At 43.0% G+C, this 20,008-nt stretch overlaps 1 protein-coding gene across 1 annotated transcript in view; it reads left to right on the top strand.

The window, feature by feature from the left end:
* The window catches only part of TP53BP2 (tumor protein p53 binding protein 2), a 58,903-nt gene that overhangs the window by 4,933 nt on the left and 33,962 nt on the right, over positions 1–20,008 (top strand). Inside the window, exon 2 of the mRNA XM_054170347.1 lies at positions 18,867–19,014. Coding sequence (XP_054026322.1) covers positions 18,867–19,014 — 148 coding nt within the window. The remainder of the gene's footprint in view (positions 1–18,866; positions 19,015–20,008) is intronic.

The raw sequence follows: 20,008 nt of genomic DNA, 5'->3' as shown, positions 1-20,008 counted from the left end.
TCTGTAGGAAACACTTTCTTTGCCGCTTAACTGAAGAAGTGTTAATGGGAATGAATCTCCTGGCTTTGTAAGGTGAGCAGTTCTGAGTTTACAAGCAAACTGACCCCTGGAGTTTGTTGTGATGATACCAGTACGTGATCTGGAGGATCTCACCCTATTTCCTTTAGACCTTTAATTATTTAAGCTCTGATCAGGTTTACCAGCCACTGCTGCTGGTTTTTTCTGCCTTCACAGGTTTGAAGTCCACAAATAGGACTTCAGGCTGTGCGCTCTTCCTAGTGCGTGCCTCATATCTTCATCTGATTGAAGTATTTAGTATCAGTGTGTTTTTAACTGAATTTCCATTTAATGTTAATAATGTAAAAGTTCTGATATTGTGATTGCGTTCAAACATTTGAATGGAGTATTCAGTGCTTCAAGTATTTAGCCTGGAATGCTGGATGGAGCTTAGGTGATTGTTTTGCTGAGCTTTCGTATCGCTAAACTTCTCCTGCCTCTTGCACTTCTCTGATAGACTGTGACCTGTCCTGATGTACAATAGGAAATATTGCCTTGAGGTTCCCAGAGTACTCCTTTTTTCTTCTTTTTTATTTTCCCCTCTTCCATGTCGTTACAACATCTTCCCCCCCCCCCCTTTCTTCTGTCTAGTGAATAATTTTAAAATTAATTAAATTTTTCCAATGACATTTGTAATGCCTTAACCCCCCCTTTGCAATTTGTGTTCTATTACACTGCAGCATGTTAAATACCTATGCTTCTTTGTGTGACTTTTATCAGAAATGGGGGAAGGGCCGTATTACAAATTCATACCCAGATCAAGCTGTGGCGGCCATGCGAATAGCTAATTATGCTGCTTCTGATCTGTTCAACAGTTCAGGGTGTTAGTGCTTTGTGGGGCTTTTGCATTTAGTGTTTCAAGGATATGCTGTTTCACTGATATGCAGTGATGAAGTTTGGTATGGGTGGATAATTCACAGGATCTATTTATTTATGGTTCCTCTTGGTGTTGCCAGGTGGGATCTCTGCTTTATTAATAAGCAGGTCTCCTCTGTGGGATTAATTTGCATGCAAGTCAGTTGGACTTTTAAAGAGGCAGGTATAAAGGTTATTTCATCAGAATAAACTGACAGAATGGCAGTGTGCCTAGCATTCCTTTCAAATTATTGATTAAGAAACTCGTCTTGAAAGTGCTCTGTTTGTCCAGCCGCTGTCCTTGTTAGTAGCCTGCCTTGGGAAGTCTCCTTTCTCCCATGCTGTGCTTGTTTAATGATGGGCAGAGTTGTACTTCCCTGCTGTACAATCTCTCTGGAGAGGCAGCTGGGTAGCCCTAAGGAGATATGGTTTAATAGCCATGGTAGTCATAGGTTGATGATGGGACTTGATGTTAGAGGTCTTTTCCAACCAGAACAACCCTATGATTCTATCTGGAGACTTGGCTCAAGCTACCTCCTGTGGCTTGGTGGCACAGCTGAAGGAGGACTTTGCTGCCTTTTGGACTTGTTCACTTAAAACAAAGGGATCCCCAAATCCTTTTAATCTCTGAGCTTTGGACTTCCTGTGAAGTGTAAAAACTATGGAAATTGGAAGGTGCTCCTATTCATGAGGTAATCAAGCAGATAAAACTCTGCTCTCAGTTTTATTGTCTTTAGGCCTGGTTTCTCTCAGCTTAGTCACTTGTGAGTCAGGCAAAGTCCTTTTGATCTTTAGTTCTTGAACAGCTGGGTGATATTGTGTGTAAAGGTCACTAGAAATCCTGGACATCATGTGAAGTACACTTAATTATCTTACTCACTGTTGCTTAACTGCTTCAGAGGTTTGGGGCTTCTCTGTGGAACATGAAAAACCTGAAATCCTGCTTAAATGTTAGATAGAAGTGTCAGATAACTGTTGCTGTAGCTCAGGATAAATGTTCATGGGGAGGGAATGGTGAGTGAATTGGGAACAGAGCAGCAACTGTGACTCTGTCATGATGGTGCTGGACACTAAAAGGCAGAAACCAGTCTTCTGCTGGCTTTTGCTGTTTGGGGGTTTTTAAAATGTTTAATTCTTTGTTTGTTTGTTTTGGTTAATCTTTAATATTCTGGGTCTTGCTGCCAGTGTTCAGAGTTAGTCATGCATGTGTCCTTGCCAGTTGTTTCACCATAGCAGTGGTGTTATGTGGACATTGAATGTGGTTGCATATAAAGGGTGAGCCCTTTGGGTTTTGCTTCTGTGGCCTTAATACCAAGAATTTTATTACTGAGGGGGTAACATCATTTCTGTACCAATTTCCTCTATGCTACAGTAATGCTTCCAGATCTTAATATGATATGATCCTTTGACAGATGGCTGTGTGCAGTGCTCTAGCTTTTATTGGCATCTATTTTAAAAGGGGGATTAGGGGATCACTTTTTGTCCTTTTTTTTGTGTGTGTGTATTCTTCCATCTTTATTTCATCCTTTTTTCAAAATAAACTAGATACACTTTGAAATCAAACATGTACTGCAGTTATCCATTGTTCTGCATGGTTAGCCTCAATTAGGGATTTGATTCAGGAAAACTTTTTATGTGCAGTGCATCTGAGTTAGTACCCAAACAAGTAGAAACATGGACATGCTCACATTGCTGACTTGAAAGCCTCTGACATTACTGAGTTATTCAATATCAAACATCTGGTCTGTATGATACTAGCTGCTACGGATCAGAGCATTTAATTAAGGGGAGTGGACACTGCAGGGAGGTTAAGCCACTTGTAAAGGGTCATGCAGCGAGTTCAGCCTGGGATTTGGGAGACCCGTAGAGTGAAACCAACTGGTATGTTGTGGTGTATCTTGCTTAAAGTAACTGCAGTGCCTGCACTCTTGTTTTTGTAGGGTTAATCATGAATGGGGTGAAAACCCACCATTGGAGGAACCATCCCCAAAAGAGGTGCTTGTTCATAGAATTCTTAGGGTTGGAAGGGACCTCAAGAATCATCTAGTTCCAATCCCCCTGCCATGGGCAGGGACCCCTCATTCTAGATCAGGTTTCTCAGAGCCACATCCAGCCTGGCCTTAAAAGCCTCCAGGGATGAGGCTTCTACGACCTCCCTGGGCAACCTGTTCCAGTCTCTCACCACTCTTATGGTGAAGAACTTCTTCCTAACATCCAATCTGAATCTACCCACTTCTATTTTTTTTTTTCCCCCATTGGGTCTAGTCCTATCACTCCCTGACACCCTAAGAAGGCCCTCACCAGCTTTCTTGTAAGCCCCCCTTAAGATTCTGGAAGGCCACGATTAGGTTTCCCTCAATCCTTTGCACATGTGTCAAGTCAGTGTTCCCATTTCACAGCTCAAGGCATCTTGGATTGGATTTATTTTAATTTTTAAAATTATTTTACTGTTGATGCCTTTTTTTTTTTTTCTCTCAAGTAAGTTAGGAGATTTTCCTTGTCTTGTGATACTTTTGTGAATCTTAACTACATAAAGAGCAATTTGGATCTAAGCTTAAATTACTGTGGGTTGGTTGGTTGTTTTTCTATTGCAGTAGTGTCAAATCCCATTTGTTTCCTTAAATTGAAAGCCAAGGAAGAATCTCAGGAATTTTGCTTAACTTCAGTTTTCTTCTGTCATTTAAGAGAGGATAATCCATTTTTACCCCCCTAGATTTTCTTCAGCAGGTTCTTTTTTAATGCTGCCAGTGTTAGCCCATTTGAGCTCTGTGTTGCACCAAATCACCTCTGTGCTCTGGTACTCCAGAGGTACAGCAGCCTGCCTGTCTGTGACCATGGCACAATCTTGCAGTCTGTACAATTAAGGAGCTGGAAGACTCCACGTAAGCACTGGTGTAGGGTATCCCTCTTGCATTCTGAAGCTGCAGAGGCTTGGCCTTCTGCAAGGTGATTGTCCCCTTCTCTAGTTTCAGTAGACACAAGCTTCTGCAGCAAGACACACAGGGGTCTCACCTCCTTGTTCCTTACTTTTGCTGGACAAAGTTGAAGTTGTGCAAATTGTCAGGGCTAAAAATTGTCCAGAAATGTGCAACAAAGCTCCTATTCTCTGTAGCAGGAGATCTTATTCAGCTGTTTCTGTCATACCTGTGCACAGTGATAACTTAGTGGTAATTTCCTTGCTGCTTGGCAGTGATGGCTTGTCTGCTGCCATTTCTCACACCCCACCCCCCCCACCAAAGTGTGTGCAAACACCTTTTTTTCACTCTACTCCATCCTATGTGGGTGTATGCTGACCTGAATGCAGAACCTCACCCAGATCAGTATCTGGACCATGCAAAGCAGAGACTGATGGCTCCTGCCATGACTTTTCCATGGAAGTGAAACCTGTTCTTGCCATCTTTGGGCATCTCAGGGCTGGGAAGACCCTCTAAAGGATGGGAATCCCACTGTTTGTTAGAGGTTCTCTAATCTTGGCTGCAGTAAGACTGTGTGTGTCAGGAAAAGCTGACATAGCAGGGGATGGGACTGATTCCTGGCTGCAAAAGAGGGAGGGTGTTGCTAAGTTGTGAAAGGAAGGCTATGCAGGGCCCAGGCAAAATACTCCAGACCTCCTTGGAGAATGCCAGAAAGCTCTTGTGAAATACTGAAAACAACACAGTGTCTGCCCTGGGTCATGCATGATCTGTGTTTCTGAATAGCATTGCCTATGTGTCATGCTGCCCCATAGCTACTTTATCAGGATAGCCCTGCTGTGGCTTCCAGCCTCTTGAGAACACATTTAACTACAAGTAAAGGTTTGTGTGTGGAAGCTATGGAAACAACACTGTGTGCTTCTTGCCCTTAACTTCTTATTCCTATGCTATTGTACGTAGGTCTTGCCCACAAGGCCTTTCTGCAGTGTGGTTTCTCAGTGTTGCCCAAAAAACCATTGTCCTTCTCATTGTTATATGTGCTTCTCTTGCAAACAGCATTTAGTGAGGCTGGGTTAGAGAAAAAGTTTTCTACATCCAGGGTAGAAAACTCTATCTTTCAGGGAAGCTGAATGAGTGACCAAATATAAGTGGGCTGAAGGGGACAATTCTGGAGTTCTTACAGTAAAAGAAGCCTGTTGAGTAGCCTGGCATATAAATGTTGATTTGATTAAAATTTACTCTGTTTAATTAATTTAAAATGGCTGTGACATCACCTCAGTGACCACTATTTCATACAAGGCTGGCTGTGAGGATCATAGTCCTGACTTTGCTGGTTGCAACATGCAGCAAGCCTGCTGCCTGGCTCTGGTAACTGCTCGCTCTTCCTTCACTTTACAGCCGGTGTGTCTGTGTATAGAGCCTGGTGTTGTCTGTCTCGAAAGAGCTCTGGGGAGTGAGCAGCACTTAAATAAAACCTGTCAGACAGTGATCAACTGCACAATCTGTTACTCTGCTGCTGCTTCTGTTACTGTAGCTGAATGCTTCCTGCTGAAAGTTAGTGTGTCTAACTTCACATTGAAGAAGCAACGATTAGAGCAAGTACGGTTAACAGGCTGACTGAAAGGGTGAGATTTCTTCTTCCCACTTCTGATGCGGTTGTTGTACATATCCCATTATAATGGGAGTGACTAAGGCCAGCTGACCATCCATATTTTCCAATGTTGGACTAGCCCCACTGGTTCCCTTTCACTTACACAGTAACAAAGAAGATCCATCTGTTCTGGTGCAAAAGCTCAATGTGTCTTCTGTGCCAGCTGAATGTGTGCTGCTGTAGTATAATGTTCTTCAGTATCCAGATGAGTCCCCACCTGGAGTACTGCGTCTAGGTCTGGAGCCCTTGTTACAGGAAGGATCTGGAGGTACTGGAATGTGCCCAGAGGGTGATCAGAGGGCTGGAACACCTCTCCTATGGGGGCAGACTGAGGGAGTTGGGACTACTCAGTCTGGAGGAGAGAAAGCTCTGAGGAGACCTTCTTATGGCTACAAGAAAGCTGGGGAGGGACTTTCTGGGGTGTCAGGGAGTGATAGGTCTGGAGGGAATGGAACAAAATTAGATATGAGTAGATTCAGATTGGATATTAGGAGGAGGTTTTACACCATGAGGGTGGTGAGACACTGGCACAGGTTGCCCAGGGAGGTGGTGGAAGCTTCATCCCTGAAGGATTTTAAGGCCAGGCTGGATGTGGCTGTGAGCAACCTGCTGTAGTGTGAGGTGTCCCTGGCCATGGCAGTGGGGTTGGAACTATATGATCCTTGAGGTCCCTTCCAACCCTAACAATTCTATGATCTTACTAATTACTTCCTGTGTGTTTGTAGCCCAGAAGTGGTAGGACAAAACCCCTTCCTTATGGCTTAGAATTCTTCTTTATGGCTTTGAACTTCAGCTGTTGTCAGATAGATAGGATCACCAAGCACTGGCATTTCATGCTGGTTCTCTTTGGCATTGCTGGTGGCTATGTGGTTGCCTGTGTTGCTGTTCATGCGCAGGCTGCTTGCTCTTGGCAGTCCTTGAGGTCTGACACGTACAGGTTATCCTTCAAGGTGATTCTTCATTCTGCATTGCAACAGGAGTGTGTTCCCACCCAGAAGGGGTGGTGGATCGGAAAGAGCTCCTCTTCTGCAAAGGCATGGTGTGACATTACACCTAATTAAATTAATAGTAGGATGCTGCTCAAATGTATGGTCTTGGTCCTTTAGTTTCCATCCCCACCCAAAGCCACATGTCTTTTGTAGCTTCTCCTTGACTTTAGTAAACACTTGGGTGATGGCTGAGAAGGGAATACTACCTACACTAAAGGCAAAAAGCAACAAATGGCTTCCATGGTGGAAGTGATTTACCTTGTGGCTCCATAACTGGTCATAGTGGGGTGGGATTTGGGAAGAGTATGGCTTGCCTCTGCCAGCTCACTGTTTAGATCCTCAGCTAATCTGTAGCAAGATGTATGTTTTCCTTAACCTCCCTGCTGATTTGAATAATGATAATAGAGGGGAATTTCTCCACCATCTTTGGATGTTCTCATTCACTGTGGGGATTAAGTTGGACTAAATCAAACATACATCTGTCCTAGTGAGATTGAGAAGCTCATGTAGCAGGAAGCCTCTGCTTCCTGGAGTCAAATATATAGGAAGCTGCATCTGACCTTGAAAGTAGTAAAGCTCACAAACTGTGCTATGTGGTCTGAAATTCCTTTTGGGTTGGTTTGTGGGTTTTATTTTTTTTGTTGTTTGTCCTGAAGGTAGAGGTTGAATGTGTTTTGAGGTTGCAGCATAATGTGAGCCTGCAGTGGGCTGAAAAGTCCCTCAATTTCACACAGTAGCAATTCACTTCAAGACACCAGACTGGTCAGGCTATCATAGACCAGCCCAAAGAGTGTATCATGTGATTTTCCTACACTGCAATTACTTGTGTGCTTAAACATGTGTCATTGTTTCAGGTGCCAGAAATGGTGTGTCCTCTGACCTACCTGTTCATGTCATGGCTATTTTAGTTTGACATAGTTCTGTTTCATGGAGGTAGGACACAAACTTTGACAGCTGCTTTCCTGGGGGTGCACCAAACATGATGTGAGAAGTAATGTTTGTCAAAAGCATTTGGCGTAGAGCTCTGTGAAGTTGCTGGAATTGGAGTAAACCAGATTCCTGTGCTACTCTTTTAATGACTTGCTACACAAGGAGAACGAGAGGAAGTGGCCTGAAATTGTGCTAGGGGAGGTTTAGATTGGATATTAGGGGAAAAAAAATTATTTACTGAAAGAGAGGTCAGGCATTGGAACAAGTGGTGGAGTCACTGTGCCTGGAGGCATTCAAGAAACGTGTGGACATAGCTCTTTGGGACGTGGTTTAATGGACTTGGTGGTCTTAGAGGTCTTTTCCAACCAAACCAATTCTGTGATTCTATGATCTGTATTGTGTTGCTGGTAAATCACAAAGATTTTTATAATTTTCTTCCCCAACTGGGAGAGGTATTGACTCTCAAAAAAATAATTACTTTCCCTCCTTTGTTTCAATACTTTGCCTCCTACCATGGCTGCTCCCAGGAGCAGAGCCCTCTGTTACCAGTAAATTTAAGATAGTAAATTTGGTTGATGTGGGGACCAGGCACCTGTTGCATGACAAATATGGATCTATCTTGCAGGTTCTGGTGGACTCAGTGCTTCCTGGTGTGAAGATTGTCTTTTTATTGCTAAGATTATTATACAGTGGCTGGAAAAGATGAAGATGAGTGTTTATAAACCCAGTAAAGAGTTGGTATCTTATGCAGTGGGTGGTGTGCTGTGGGTGGTACAGGTGATAGCCTGTTTTGTTTAGGTGTAGGTTGTGTTAAATATGCTTTCATCCCTGATGGGGGTGTAACTTTTTGCTGTTCTCCAGGAAGAGTCCTGGTTTGTACAATTTTTTTTTTAGCCACCAGGAGAAATAGTTGGCTTGCTTTTTGTTGTAAGGATGTATGTGCTTCTTAAGGGACTATTTTGAGAGGTGTAATTCTCAAGTGCCCTGACAGGCACACTTAGTATGGCTTTCTATTGGCTTCTAGCCATCTAGGAGATGAGGGGAACAGTAACACTTATTCCCAGCAGGGTGGCTGCAAAGCTCTCTAAAGAAGGGAGAGCAGCTTAGTTTTTCTTTCTTCTTTTATTTCTTTTAGTTTTTATTCCCCTTCATTCTGTTATTTTTGAATTTTTGTGTTCAGTAGTACAAAGACTGCCTCTGGGTTCAATGCAAGTACAGAAAATTGAGATGATTCAGGCTTCAGCTTGAGTTCATAACCCTGCTCATTGTGCTTGGATGTTGCCTTGGCCTTAGGCTCTTGACAAGTGCAATGTGTGTTTTGATACTGAAAAATGGGAGGAGGAGCAACTGCAAACACCTGTGGTTATGTTGTATGGGTTGGACTGTTGTCCTTTTGCAGAGCATAGTATTTATGGTCAGAATTATGTGGTGTGTATATATATTTTTTTTTTTAATCTACCTGAAATGAATTGATTTCTCCTTGTGTGCCAAGTGTTCATAACTTGCTGCTGAATGCAGAAGATGAGGCAGAGTCTGCCTGAAGGGGCAAGCCTCCAAAGGCCCAATTTTCCAGGAAAGGGAGGAGCAAGCTCCAAGTAGGACACCAACAACACAAGCCTAAACTCCATGTGTAGGCTTGCTTTTCTGCCAGTCAGCTTGCAGCAGGTTTTGGTGAAGTGTCCAGCAGTTCAAAAGTGGTGGTTCTAAGGAGCCATGTGGGGGAAGGATTTGGGGAGAAAGGGGAAAAGTACTTGAGGGAGGAGGGAAATGTGTGGAGGAGAGGAACTTCATAGTTGGTAAGGGGAAGAAGGCCTACAAGAAAGCTGGGGAGGAAATTTTTGCAAGGGCTTGTAGTGATAGGATGAGAGGAATTGGATTTAAGCTGGAAGAGGGTAGATTTAGACTGGATATTAGGAGGAAGCTCTTTATAGTGAGGGTGGTGAGACACTGGAACAGGTTGCCCAGGGAGGTGCTCCCTCCCTGGAGGTGATCAAGCTCAGGTTGGACAGGGCCATGAGTAATGTGGTCTAGTGGAAGATGCCCCGGCCATGGCAGGGGGTTTGGATGCTCTTTAAGGTCCCTTCCAAACCATGCTATGTATGGTAGTGCTGCCCTGTGGTACAATATGAAGCAGCCATTCAGGGTTTGCTCCTCCTGAATTCCTGCAGTTATTTAACTTAATTGGTGCAAATCCAGGTGTGGATTCAGGACTGAGCAGAATGAGCTGTACACGATGTGTTGGCAAATGTGGGTGCACAGTAAAAAGGCTGTGGTTTCCTATGTATGTTATTGAACCCAATGTAGTTTACATGTCTTAAACCCCAAACAAACTGACCTGTATCTTCTACAACATTTTCTTCTGTTTAATGCTGGTGTTGCAATAGATACCTGCAGCGCAAAAAGTACAAGTGACTTCAAAAACCACGCTGGATTGGAGACATTCTTGCCTACAGTGATGTGCAGTAGCTCAGCCAAGGTGCTTGGGAATGTGTTCCTCCTGTGTTTAGCATTCATCCAAAGCAGTGACCTCAGCTGCATGGACCTTTCTGATCCCTGGCTTGTGGGATGACTTTTACTCTCTTCTTGTGGGTGAGAATGACTGAAGGAAAGCATCAAGCTGGGAAGTGTAACTTGTGCTCAAAGTATTTTGTTTGGAAAGATCTCTTCTTGACGACCTTGGGTGGAATACCCTCCTGAAAGGGAAGGATGTAGGTTGGGAATCCTGTGCTGACCAGTCCTGATGTTTCTCAAAGCAAAAATGGATTTAACTGATAGGGTGATCTCTAAGGTTTGGCAGGAAGATTTTAATTGCATCTTCCTCACTTGTAAGCCTGAACTGAAGCACTGAGTTCTGTCTTTGAGGTTGTAGTGCATGAAGTAGGAGGCTTGTTAAACCTACATCCATTAATTTCAGTTGATAACAATCAGTGCCTGGCCAGAACTCAAGGCTGTTTCCCTTGCAGCTCTTCAGATTCCCCTAATGACAATTCAGATGCTTGCCTGGTAGCAAGATGTAACGTGGCATTTGTGCTGTAAGGTTTGTCCAGTTTATACCAAAACCAGATGGTTTTTGTTCTGTTCTCTCTACACTCAGCATGAGAGGGGGAGAGAAAAAAGGCAGGAGAGGGGAAGGCTGCTTCTTTCCTCTTTTCAGCTCTTGTTCCCTATCTCCCCAAAAGTGCACACAGATGCACATTGTATTTTAAGTCTGGGGAAAAGTTGGCATTTTTAGCACAGGTTAAATAAGCACATTATGTATTTTTCTTTTTAAAATCTTTAAATTTATCTCTACAAGCAGAAACTACCATGCTTTGGAGAGTTAAGGTTCAATCTTGTTTTCTTCTGTGATACAATTGAAAGGGGAAAGGGCTGTACTTTATATAGACTAGGAATAATCCGAACAGTCCTGTGGTGCTTCCTACTGTACTCCACCTACTTTGCAACATAACTTCCTTTCTCATGGCCAAAAGCCAGTACAATATAAAAGCAGTAGTGTGCATGGTGAGTGAGACAAGAACCTCACTCCATGGATTTGGGTGTGGCTTTGGGCAAACACTAAATTTTACTCTGCATTTCTGTTGAACTTGGCTTTCTAGACCAGCTGAATATGAAAAGGATTTGGGATAGTAATCATCCCCTGTGCCAGTCTGCTAGTAAGTCTATTTTAATCTTTGCTTACTGTAATCTTTTGCTTGCCTTAATCTTTGGGTACAGCAGGTGAGGATGTTACCTGCTGAAGGGTTGTTCTCAGATTCTGAAGAGCTTGATGTGGAAAAAAAAAATCATTGGATTTATTATTATGGTATACTTTGCATTGAGTGGAGAGCCATGACTGTGCACCAGCTCGGAACAGGAAGATGTGCTGTTGTGCAGGCTGCCTTCTGTTGTTTAGAAAGTTGCATCAGGTCAGCAAAAATATCTTACTTTAGCAGCTGTTTTCTTTGTGGCTATCTGAGAAGGTGCAGCATCCGTGTTCCCACTAGGTAAGATGCAAGACTTGCAATTGAAATTGTTTGGAGGGGTTTTATATTTACCAGGGAAGACTAATTCGTGGTTAAAACTGTGGGTATACTGTCTGTGGGTGGAAGCAATTATTTCTCATTTCTGTCACCTGTACCTAAAATGTGATAGTTAATCTATTCATTTAATCTTGGCTAAAATTAACTTCTAAACATGTATTTCAGTTCAGGATGTAGATTACATTGTTGTAATTCTTTCCCATCCCACACAGGGTTTCAAAGAAGCTGTTTCACACATTTGTGAAATCTGTTTTCTGTATTGTTGTGTGGTGCTGCTGTATGGAAAAGTCTTTGAAGGGCGTGCTTAGGAGCTCCTTTTTGGAGGCTTGTTTATACAGCACTTCAGTTGTACATGCTCCCTGTCTTGTAGGAAGAGATATTGTCTATGTCGTACCATTTGCAGTGTAATATAAGAAGTGGGATAACAATGGAGCTAATATTGCTGCCAAGCATTGCACTGTCAGCCTTAAGAGTGATTATTTTGTTTTTTAAATGCCTCCTCATAAATGAGAGTTAAGAAAATTTGTTATGCAAGCTAAGACCATTACTTAGCTGTGTTATGGAAATATAAAAACCCCAACACTGGTATTGTGTGGTTGAATGGTATTGGGTTTCAGACTAAAATGCAGAGAACACAGAATGTAGTAGAGAATTGTACTTGCTCTAATGGAAGGTAATGAAATGAATCACAGTTTCCAGAGGCAGTATGCTTGTTTGGCTACCAAATCACGTCCTTGCCTCTGTCTTTGCTTTCTCATATACCTCAGTTTCCCTTCCCTAGGAAGCTGCTTGCTTGCGTCATAACTTCCTGGTCATAAGGTGCTTTGAAGATGAAAAATACTGTGTGAATAGATGGCACAGTTTGTATTGTATATTACATGCTGTGCAGGAAGGCTGCATAAAGTTAGGAATTCAGCAAATAGTGAAAACCAGGGTTCAGTTAGGTGTGTTAAAAATCTGCTTGCTTATGGTGTTTTATAAGGGTCTGAGTCTGTTGTTGAAATAGAATATAGAATGGTTTGGGTTGGAAGGGACTTCTGAAAGTCACCTAGTCCAAGCCTGCTGCAGTGAGCAGGTACATCCTCCACTGGATAGGATTTCTCAGAGCCTTGTTGAGCCCGATCTTGAATATCTCCAAGGATGGGGCCTCAACTACCTCCCTGGGCAACCTGTTCCAGTGTTCCACCACCCTCATGGTAAAGAACTTGTTCCTAAAATCCAATCCAAATCTGCGCTTCCCTAATTTCAAACCATTGCCCCTCCTCCTGTCACTACAAGCCTTTGCAAACAGTCCCTTTCCATCAGGTACTGGAAGGTTGCTATTAGGTCGCCCCAGAGCCTTCTCTGTGCAGAACAACCTCGGCTCCCTCAGTCTGTCCCCGCAGAAGAGGTGTTCCAACCCCCCCCAGTCATCTTCGTGGCCTTCCTTTGAACCTCCTCCATCAGGTCAATGTCCATCCTGTGTTGAGAGCTTATCTGAATTAGATCTTTCCCTAAAAGCTGTTTGTGGGGAGGGGGAGGAAATGTTCATCCTTTAAACTCAAGTAGTTTCAGGACTTTAATGAAGCCCTTGTATTTTAATTTGCATCATGTGCTATAAGAGAATTTTCCCCTCAATACTTGTCCTGAATAATTTAATATTACTAGTGTACTCATTCCAAAATGTCCAATTTAACAGCCTTTTCATACCAAAGATGTGTGATAGCAGTTCTATAACAAGAAGAAACACCATCAAAGCTGAAAAGTAAATTGCATTTCTATTCCCCCCCCTTAATCAATAATTGAGGTCTTCTGATCTAACTGATACGAGGTCTTTGATATGGAATGATTTCTTGTTGGATGGGTACGAATTGTAGGGCATGTGTTTGCTCAGGTTTGGAAGCTGGTGTTTGTGTTTTGTTGGGGTTTTTTTTTTGGTGGTTGTTAATTTTGGAGGGGGTTGGTTGGTTGGTTTTTTGGCTTTGCTGTTTGGGTTGGGTTTAGGTGGGGTTTCGGGTTGGGTGGGTGGGTTTTGATTTTGTTCTGGTTTATATACAGTAAACCAGGAGCCAAAATGTAGTGTTGTCATACACCAGCCACTTTTATTTCACTTTCAGTTGAACACTTACTGCCAGTTGTTGAGACTTGTCACATCCAGTTTAATATCAGTGCTGTTGTACCAAACAATCCTGTTGATGACCTTAACAAATGGGTCAGGTCTGCAGGCAAATTAAAAGCTGTTTGGGGCTGATGTGCGGAAGAGAGGATTATAGTGGGGTGTGACTTGCTTTAATTGATGCCCTCTTTTCTCCTCCTGTTTGGTTGCTTTTCTTGCTACGTTCTCTTCCTGTTCCCTGGGCGTGTTACCACCCAGACTCAGTGGCTGTGTTTGGAGGTGATGCATAAGTTATATGGCTCGAAACGAAATGATGTATTTCATGCTGAGAAGAGTCAAAAGTTGTAATTCCTCCCAATTTGGATCTTCTTAGCTTTGTCTTACGTGGCAGGCTTATCTGAGGTGTAAAGTCCTTATGTTCAGTGGTCTGCTTTGCCATTCAGTTGTATAAGTCCTGTGTCGCAGTCCCTTGTTGCAACAACTATCTCTTTCTTAGCTCCTGTGTCCTTGGTCATCTCTTTGATGCCCTTGGTACATTCGATCGAGCTGCCTCATCTGGTGGCTCCATAACTGCAAACTTTTATTTTCTAAGCTGTAGCAGAGTCAGCTGAAATCTGTGATGTGATTATTTTTTTTTAAGAGGAACTGCTTCAGTTAGGTACACACCACATCCCTGGTTTCTTGCAAGTATGCCACAGCACTGGGAGGCTTCTATGCTTTAAAAATGTTCAGTCCCTAAAAACTGAGTTCATCCTGGGGGAGGGGAATGAAGGGGAAAGCTTCAGTTTAGAATCTACCTAGGGACCAGGCTGCTATTTAAAAGTGCTCAGCCTGTATGTTGGACATTATTAAACTCAATCTTTAAAAAGCCTAAGACAGGCAAAAATAGTCCTGATCCAAGTCTATATGGAATTGTCAGATATGGAGGATTTGCCTGGATGATGCCTTTGAAGGCACAAGGTCTGACTGAGATTTGTCTGTCTTTTTTTCCCCAGTCTTTCAATTAACTGCATGTGTTTTTTAATTTTTTTTATTCTCACACCCCACACCCCCACACCCCCCCCTTCTATCTTAATTCCTCATATATAACTGCCTTAACATCTTCAGTTTTGGAGAGGAGCAAGAGACTGCTTTGTGCTCTAGTTTAATGGAACCTTTGTGTTTCAAACTTCTGAACAAGGTGTCATGAAAACGTTGTTTCCTGTGGTTTTTGCTTTGCTGCTGCACAGCAATCCAACAGCAATATAAACATGTTGGTTGGGTAGTTAATAAATGTTGCATTTGAATTGTTCCCTGGGGAAGGATGATTTCTTGGTATCCCAATGTGAGGTGGTGCAACCTGCAGCAGCCACCAAGAGTTATGAGCAGCACCAAGAAGCCACAGTGGGCTTTTGGTTCATACCAGCTTCTTTACCTTTTCCAGCCTACTCTGTGATGAATATTCCCTGGTCAGTGCTTGTCACAGGCTTTGATGTGGCCAGGCAGGGAGCAGGCTACACCCAGAGACTTCAGTTTTGTAGGTAATGGAGCAGGCAGGGCTAGCTTCTTGCTTCTTCCCCAAAGGTGATAAATATGACCATCATTTTGGTGGGAGAGGTGGGACACAACTACTTGGGGGACTTCTGAATCATTTCAGCACTGTCTCTGGAGAGAAAGTGAAATGGATTGAGTTAATTGTGAAGGTCACATCTATTTTTTTTTAGCCTTTTAGTTGCTTTAGACTCTGAGGTATGTTTTCAGGGAAACTGCAGAGTGAACTTGCTTCCCTATCTCCTGATTCCTAGAATACATGGGATAAAAGTAATGCAGGCACTACCAAGTCTCAGAAATGGCCCTCACACACCAGGTTTGAGTGCTGTTGGCTTAATGTATTAGTAATTATCCTGAGCATTGTGGATAGAAATGGCAGCTCATGATCCTTCCTGTGTAGTTGTCTGTATTGGTAAATCCTGAGGATTAACAACGGGATATAAACAGGAACACTGGAGAGTGAACAACCCTGCTAAGGTCAAATTAGGTCTGGGGTTTTGTGTAGTTCCATGCTTTTTACAATTTCCTCTTAATTCCCATCTGTGAGCTCATCTTTAAAAATGAACAAATGTGACTGCAGACACAGCCTTGTGCAATTTATTGTTGTTCTGAATGTGAGGCTGTGCAGCACTGAATGTGAAGTGTTGATGTTTTACATACCTGTATTACCCTTCTTTAAAGCTATTTGGGAGCATCTTTTTTTTTTTTTTTTTTTTTATTTTATACTTTTCTGCCCCAATTATTGTGGTTAAGTGATATTCTTACCTGGTTGCACATGGCATCCCTCGCTGTCAGCTTGCCCTAGAAACACTACATTGAAAAGACAGCATGCTCAGTGACAAAAAGGTTAAAGCTGAGTATCAGAGTTCCTGCTTGGAAAGCTTTGTCTCTTAATTTAGGTCAGTACTTCAGTGCACTCTGCTGTAAACAGCACAATGGTTGCACCCTCCTTCACTAAATGATAAATGTATGTGCTAAGATGATCCTACCTGACTGCCTGCCACCCAGCTCTGGGCCACACACAGCATGCTGAAGAGGGAGCAGCATTAAAATAAATTCCCTGCCACCCATGGGCAAGCAGCTGTGACCCTGGCTGGCAGGCAGGATGCTCCCCTCCTAGGGCAGAACTGTGGAGTGAGCAGCAGCCTTGATTTGAGCTAAAATCCTCAAGCACTGGGTGTCCCACTCCATCTGTCTGCCTGTCCTCCACGGGATCCACTGATTTCCATCAGTCAGTAACTGGAATTTTGTTGCTGCCTTTGTATTTTCTCCATTCTCACCTAATTCCTCTCTGTGCAAGCTCCAAGCTTCCTTTTCTGTTTGTTCCTTCCATAATGTCACAAAGTTGGGGGCTCTAAACATTTTCCTAAGGATTACAGGCAATTGGTTTTGATTTCTCTCTCTCTCTTTTTTTTTTCTTCCCCTAAAAAAAAAAAAAGCTCTGAATATTTGTAGAAGGTCTTCAGCAGTTAATCAGAAATGGCTGTCTTGGGAAGCTAGGCAAAACCATAAATCAGAAATTCTCCATGCTTCTGCTGCAGTGCCAGGGCCTGAAATATTATTCTCAGGTGTTTATACTGTCACAAGTGGGACAAATCCTTACAACCAATCCTGTAGAATAAAACACTGTGGACCAAGAGTGAAGCATTTTTTGTCTCTCAAAGAATGCATAGCTTCTCCTGTAGGGGTGAAAAAGGCTTTGGAGATGTCAGGCTTGTGCATATGGACAGCTCTCTTGTGGGAGAATCCCTAACACAGGGGGATCCTAAAACTGAGTGAGATAAGGCTGAATTTCACTTTGCAGTGTCATCAAAACTACATGTTCCAGAGTGTTCACACACAGTCACAGAAATGCTGTTTGTGGTACTGTTATCATTTTTAACTCAGAAAGGTATTTATAGTTGTCTTTTGCCTAGTTTGATTTGGACTCTCTCTGACCATTGAATCATAAGGATGTATAACCCTTTTACCCTATAAAAATGAGGACAGGCAAGGATTTGTGTCTTAACCTGCAAAACAGCTTTTCCAGATGTATGAAAAAACCCTGAACTGTGTAGCCTATGATAAGGTTTCTATGGCTTGAAATGCTTAGTGGAGTTAATTGCTTTCTGAAGGCATTTGACTGATTTTTGTGTTGCTGGAAGTCGTGGGACTAGCAACCATTTGATATAGAAGTTGGGAACAGGTCTCAGAAGAGAATTAACATAAATTTTTAGCTAGCAGCTAAACTTTGATAGCAGTTTAATATTAATAGCATGGAGCGAGGTGGTGTTCAGAGGCAGTAACCATCAACATTTTCTGTCAAATAAGGCAGCTCATTTTTAAAATGCTCATTTTTTAGCTGTGGCAGGAAAGACATGAGCAAGAATAGTATCTAGCTGTGTGGGATGTTTAGACATAGTAATAACTAAAGATCAGGGATCCTTTTGGAGTTGTGAAGAGGCAGCCAAGTAAAATATCTTTGCTTCCCTGTGAATGGTATTTAAGGGGGACCTTTTGTTCAGGCTGAGACTAAGGGTGCAGCAAGCTGACAGGCTGGAGAGGTGGGCTGAGGAGAATCTCATGAAGTTCAACAAGGCAAAGTGCAAGGTTGTGTGCCTAGGCTGGGGCAATCCTCAGTATCAATACAGGCTGGGGCATGACGACATTGAGAGCAGCCCTGCAAAAAAGGACTTGGGGGCACTGGTGGATGAGAAGCTGGACATGAGACAACAATGTGCACTTGAAGCCCAAAAGGCCAACAGCATCCTAGGCTGTATCAGAGGAAATGTGGCCAGCAGAGGTAATTCTGCTGCTCTGCTCTGGTGAGACCTTACCTGGAGTATTGTGTCCAACTATGGGGTCCCCAACATGAGAGACATGAACTAGCTGGAGCAGGTCTAGAGGAGGGCCACAAAGATGATCAGTGGGCTGGAGCACATCTCCAGTGAAGACAGGCTGGGAAAGTTGGGGCTGTTCAGCCTGAAGAAGAGACGCCTCTGGGGAGGCCTTATAGCTAGATTTCAGTATCTGAAGGGAACCTGCAGGAAGTCTGGGGAGGGACTGTTTAGAAGGGCTTATAGCAATGGGATAAAAGGCAATGGTTTGAGAGTGGAGCAGTGTAGATTTGGGTTGGACATGAGGAGGAAGCTCTTCACAATGAGAGTGGTAAAATATTGGAATAGGTTGCTCAGGCATGTAGTTGAAGCCCTGTCCCTGGAGACCTTAAGATCAGACTCAATGTGTCGCTGGGCAGCCTGATCTAGTTGGAGGTGTCCCTGCTCACTGCAGGAAGGTTGGCCAAGATGACCTTTGAGGGTTCCTTTCAACTCAATGCAGTCTGTGAATAGTGTTTAGGGGGGAGCTTGTATTCAGGTTGAGGCTAAGGCCAAGTTGACTTGGTTTTGTAAGAAACCTTCTGATGAAATGTGCTATGGAAATACAAATTATGTTTCAAGTAAACTGCCTATGTAGTTAGCTTCAGTCTTTTTTTTTGCTGTAACCTCTCTCCACTACAAAGAACATTTCTGAACTCCAGAGGACTGCTTTTCCAGCTGTGTCAAACGAGTTCTGTGTATGTGTATAGTAAGGTGGGAGGAGTTCTGACACACCACTGTAAGAGGGAAAGGAGTGAGCTGTAGGTCAAGATTTAAAAGCCACCAATGTAATTTAGTTGAGCAGGGAATTCCTTCTGTAGTGTCTCACTTACTTATACCTTACAAAGAAATGATGGGTTTGTTTTGTAATTCTGTGTGCTGATAATGCATGGTTGTGTTGGAAATAATGAGTCTGATGTGCAGCCTGGCTTTGTGCTGAAGAGTAACCATGTGTTGCCTTTGTCTTTTCCAGATGTTTCTGACAGTGTACCTCAGCAACAATGAGCAGCACTTCACTGAGGTGCCAGTCACCCCTGAAACGACCTGCAGAGATGTGGTAGAGCTGTGCAAGGAGCCTGGTGAGAGTGAGTGCCACCTGGCTGAAGTGTGGTGTGGCTCAGGTAGGTTGGGCTTGCACTTTGAATTACTCCATGTTCACTGCATGTAATAAGGTAGCATATGGAGACCTGACAGACTTGGTGTCCTGTCCTAAAGGGTTTCTGCCTTACAGTTGTATTAATCTCTTTATCAGACCTGCTGCACAGTGATGAATCTACAGCAAGGCTCACATATACAAAAATGAGTTAAAAGCAAAAGGAGAATCAAACATGCAAGTGTTCTTGCATGAATGCAGCCACCTCTGAAGGGTTTCAGGGAGTTGCTTTTTCTTCCTTCTCCCCACAGTGGGATCCCAGTGGGGTATTTGAAGCATTGTCTCAGTAGTTCTTTGACCCCATAGCTGTTTTCACTTGCAGACAAAGGGAATCTTCCTTTTTCTATTGACAGCTTTGTTGTTTTTAAACATAGTAATTGAGTTGGGAAGGGAAGGAGTGTTGCCAGAAGTCATAGGAGTTACCCTATGTGAAGTGCTCTGAAGAAAGTATGTAGTAGGTGTGAGGAATAACATAAAAAAGTTACTTTTGACTGTCCTGTGTCTTTCTAAGCCCATGGAAGGGTTTGGGCTTGTTTGCTTTTTACATCTGTTTGGTTGTGGCTTTTTACTTTTACTGCATTCTTGCTGCTAGCTGTATTAAGGAGGATTTGAACTTCCATCTTACAGTGCTTCATTGGAACTGGAGAAGATGTAAACAAGCAAACCAAAAGCTGAAGGGTGGCTAACTTTTCATGGCTTTTTTGTAGTAAAGGACTCTAGGCTGTTTCCTGTCTCCATGGGACTCTGGCAGTTATCCAGCTGAATCACAGACAGGATTTTAATTCACAAAAAAATAGTACTATTGGATCCATCTTTTTGGGGGGGATGCTCCAACAATGTTATGGAAGAATCAGATAAGAGTTTATGTTCCTGTCTTCCTCTGTTGTTGGCTCAGGCTCACACCTGTTCAAAGCAGTCTTTGAGCCAGGTGTTTGTTTAGTAGTGTGAGATACCAGAGTTGT

This window comes from Dryobates pubescens, chromosome 2, assembly GCF_014839835.1.
Source record: "Dryobates pubescens isolate bDryPub1 chromosome 2, bDryPub1.pri, whole genome shotgun sequence".
NCBI classification, from domain to species: domain Eukaryota; kingdom Metazoa; phylum Chordata; class Aves; order Piciformes; family Picidae; genus Dryobates; species Dryobates pubescens.
The sequence above is the reverse complement of the archived record's forward strand: the minus strand, read 5'-3'. Positions and strand labels throughout refer to the sequence as shown.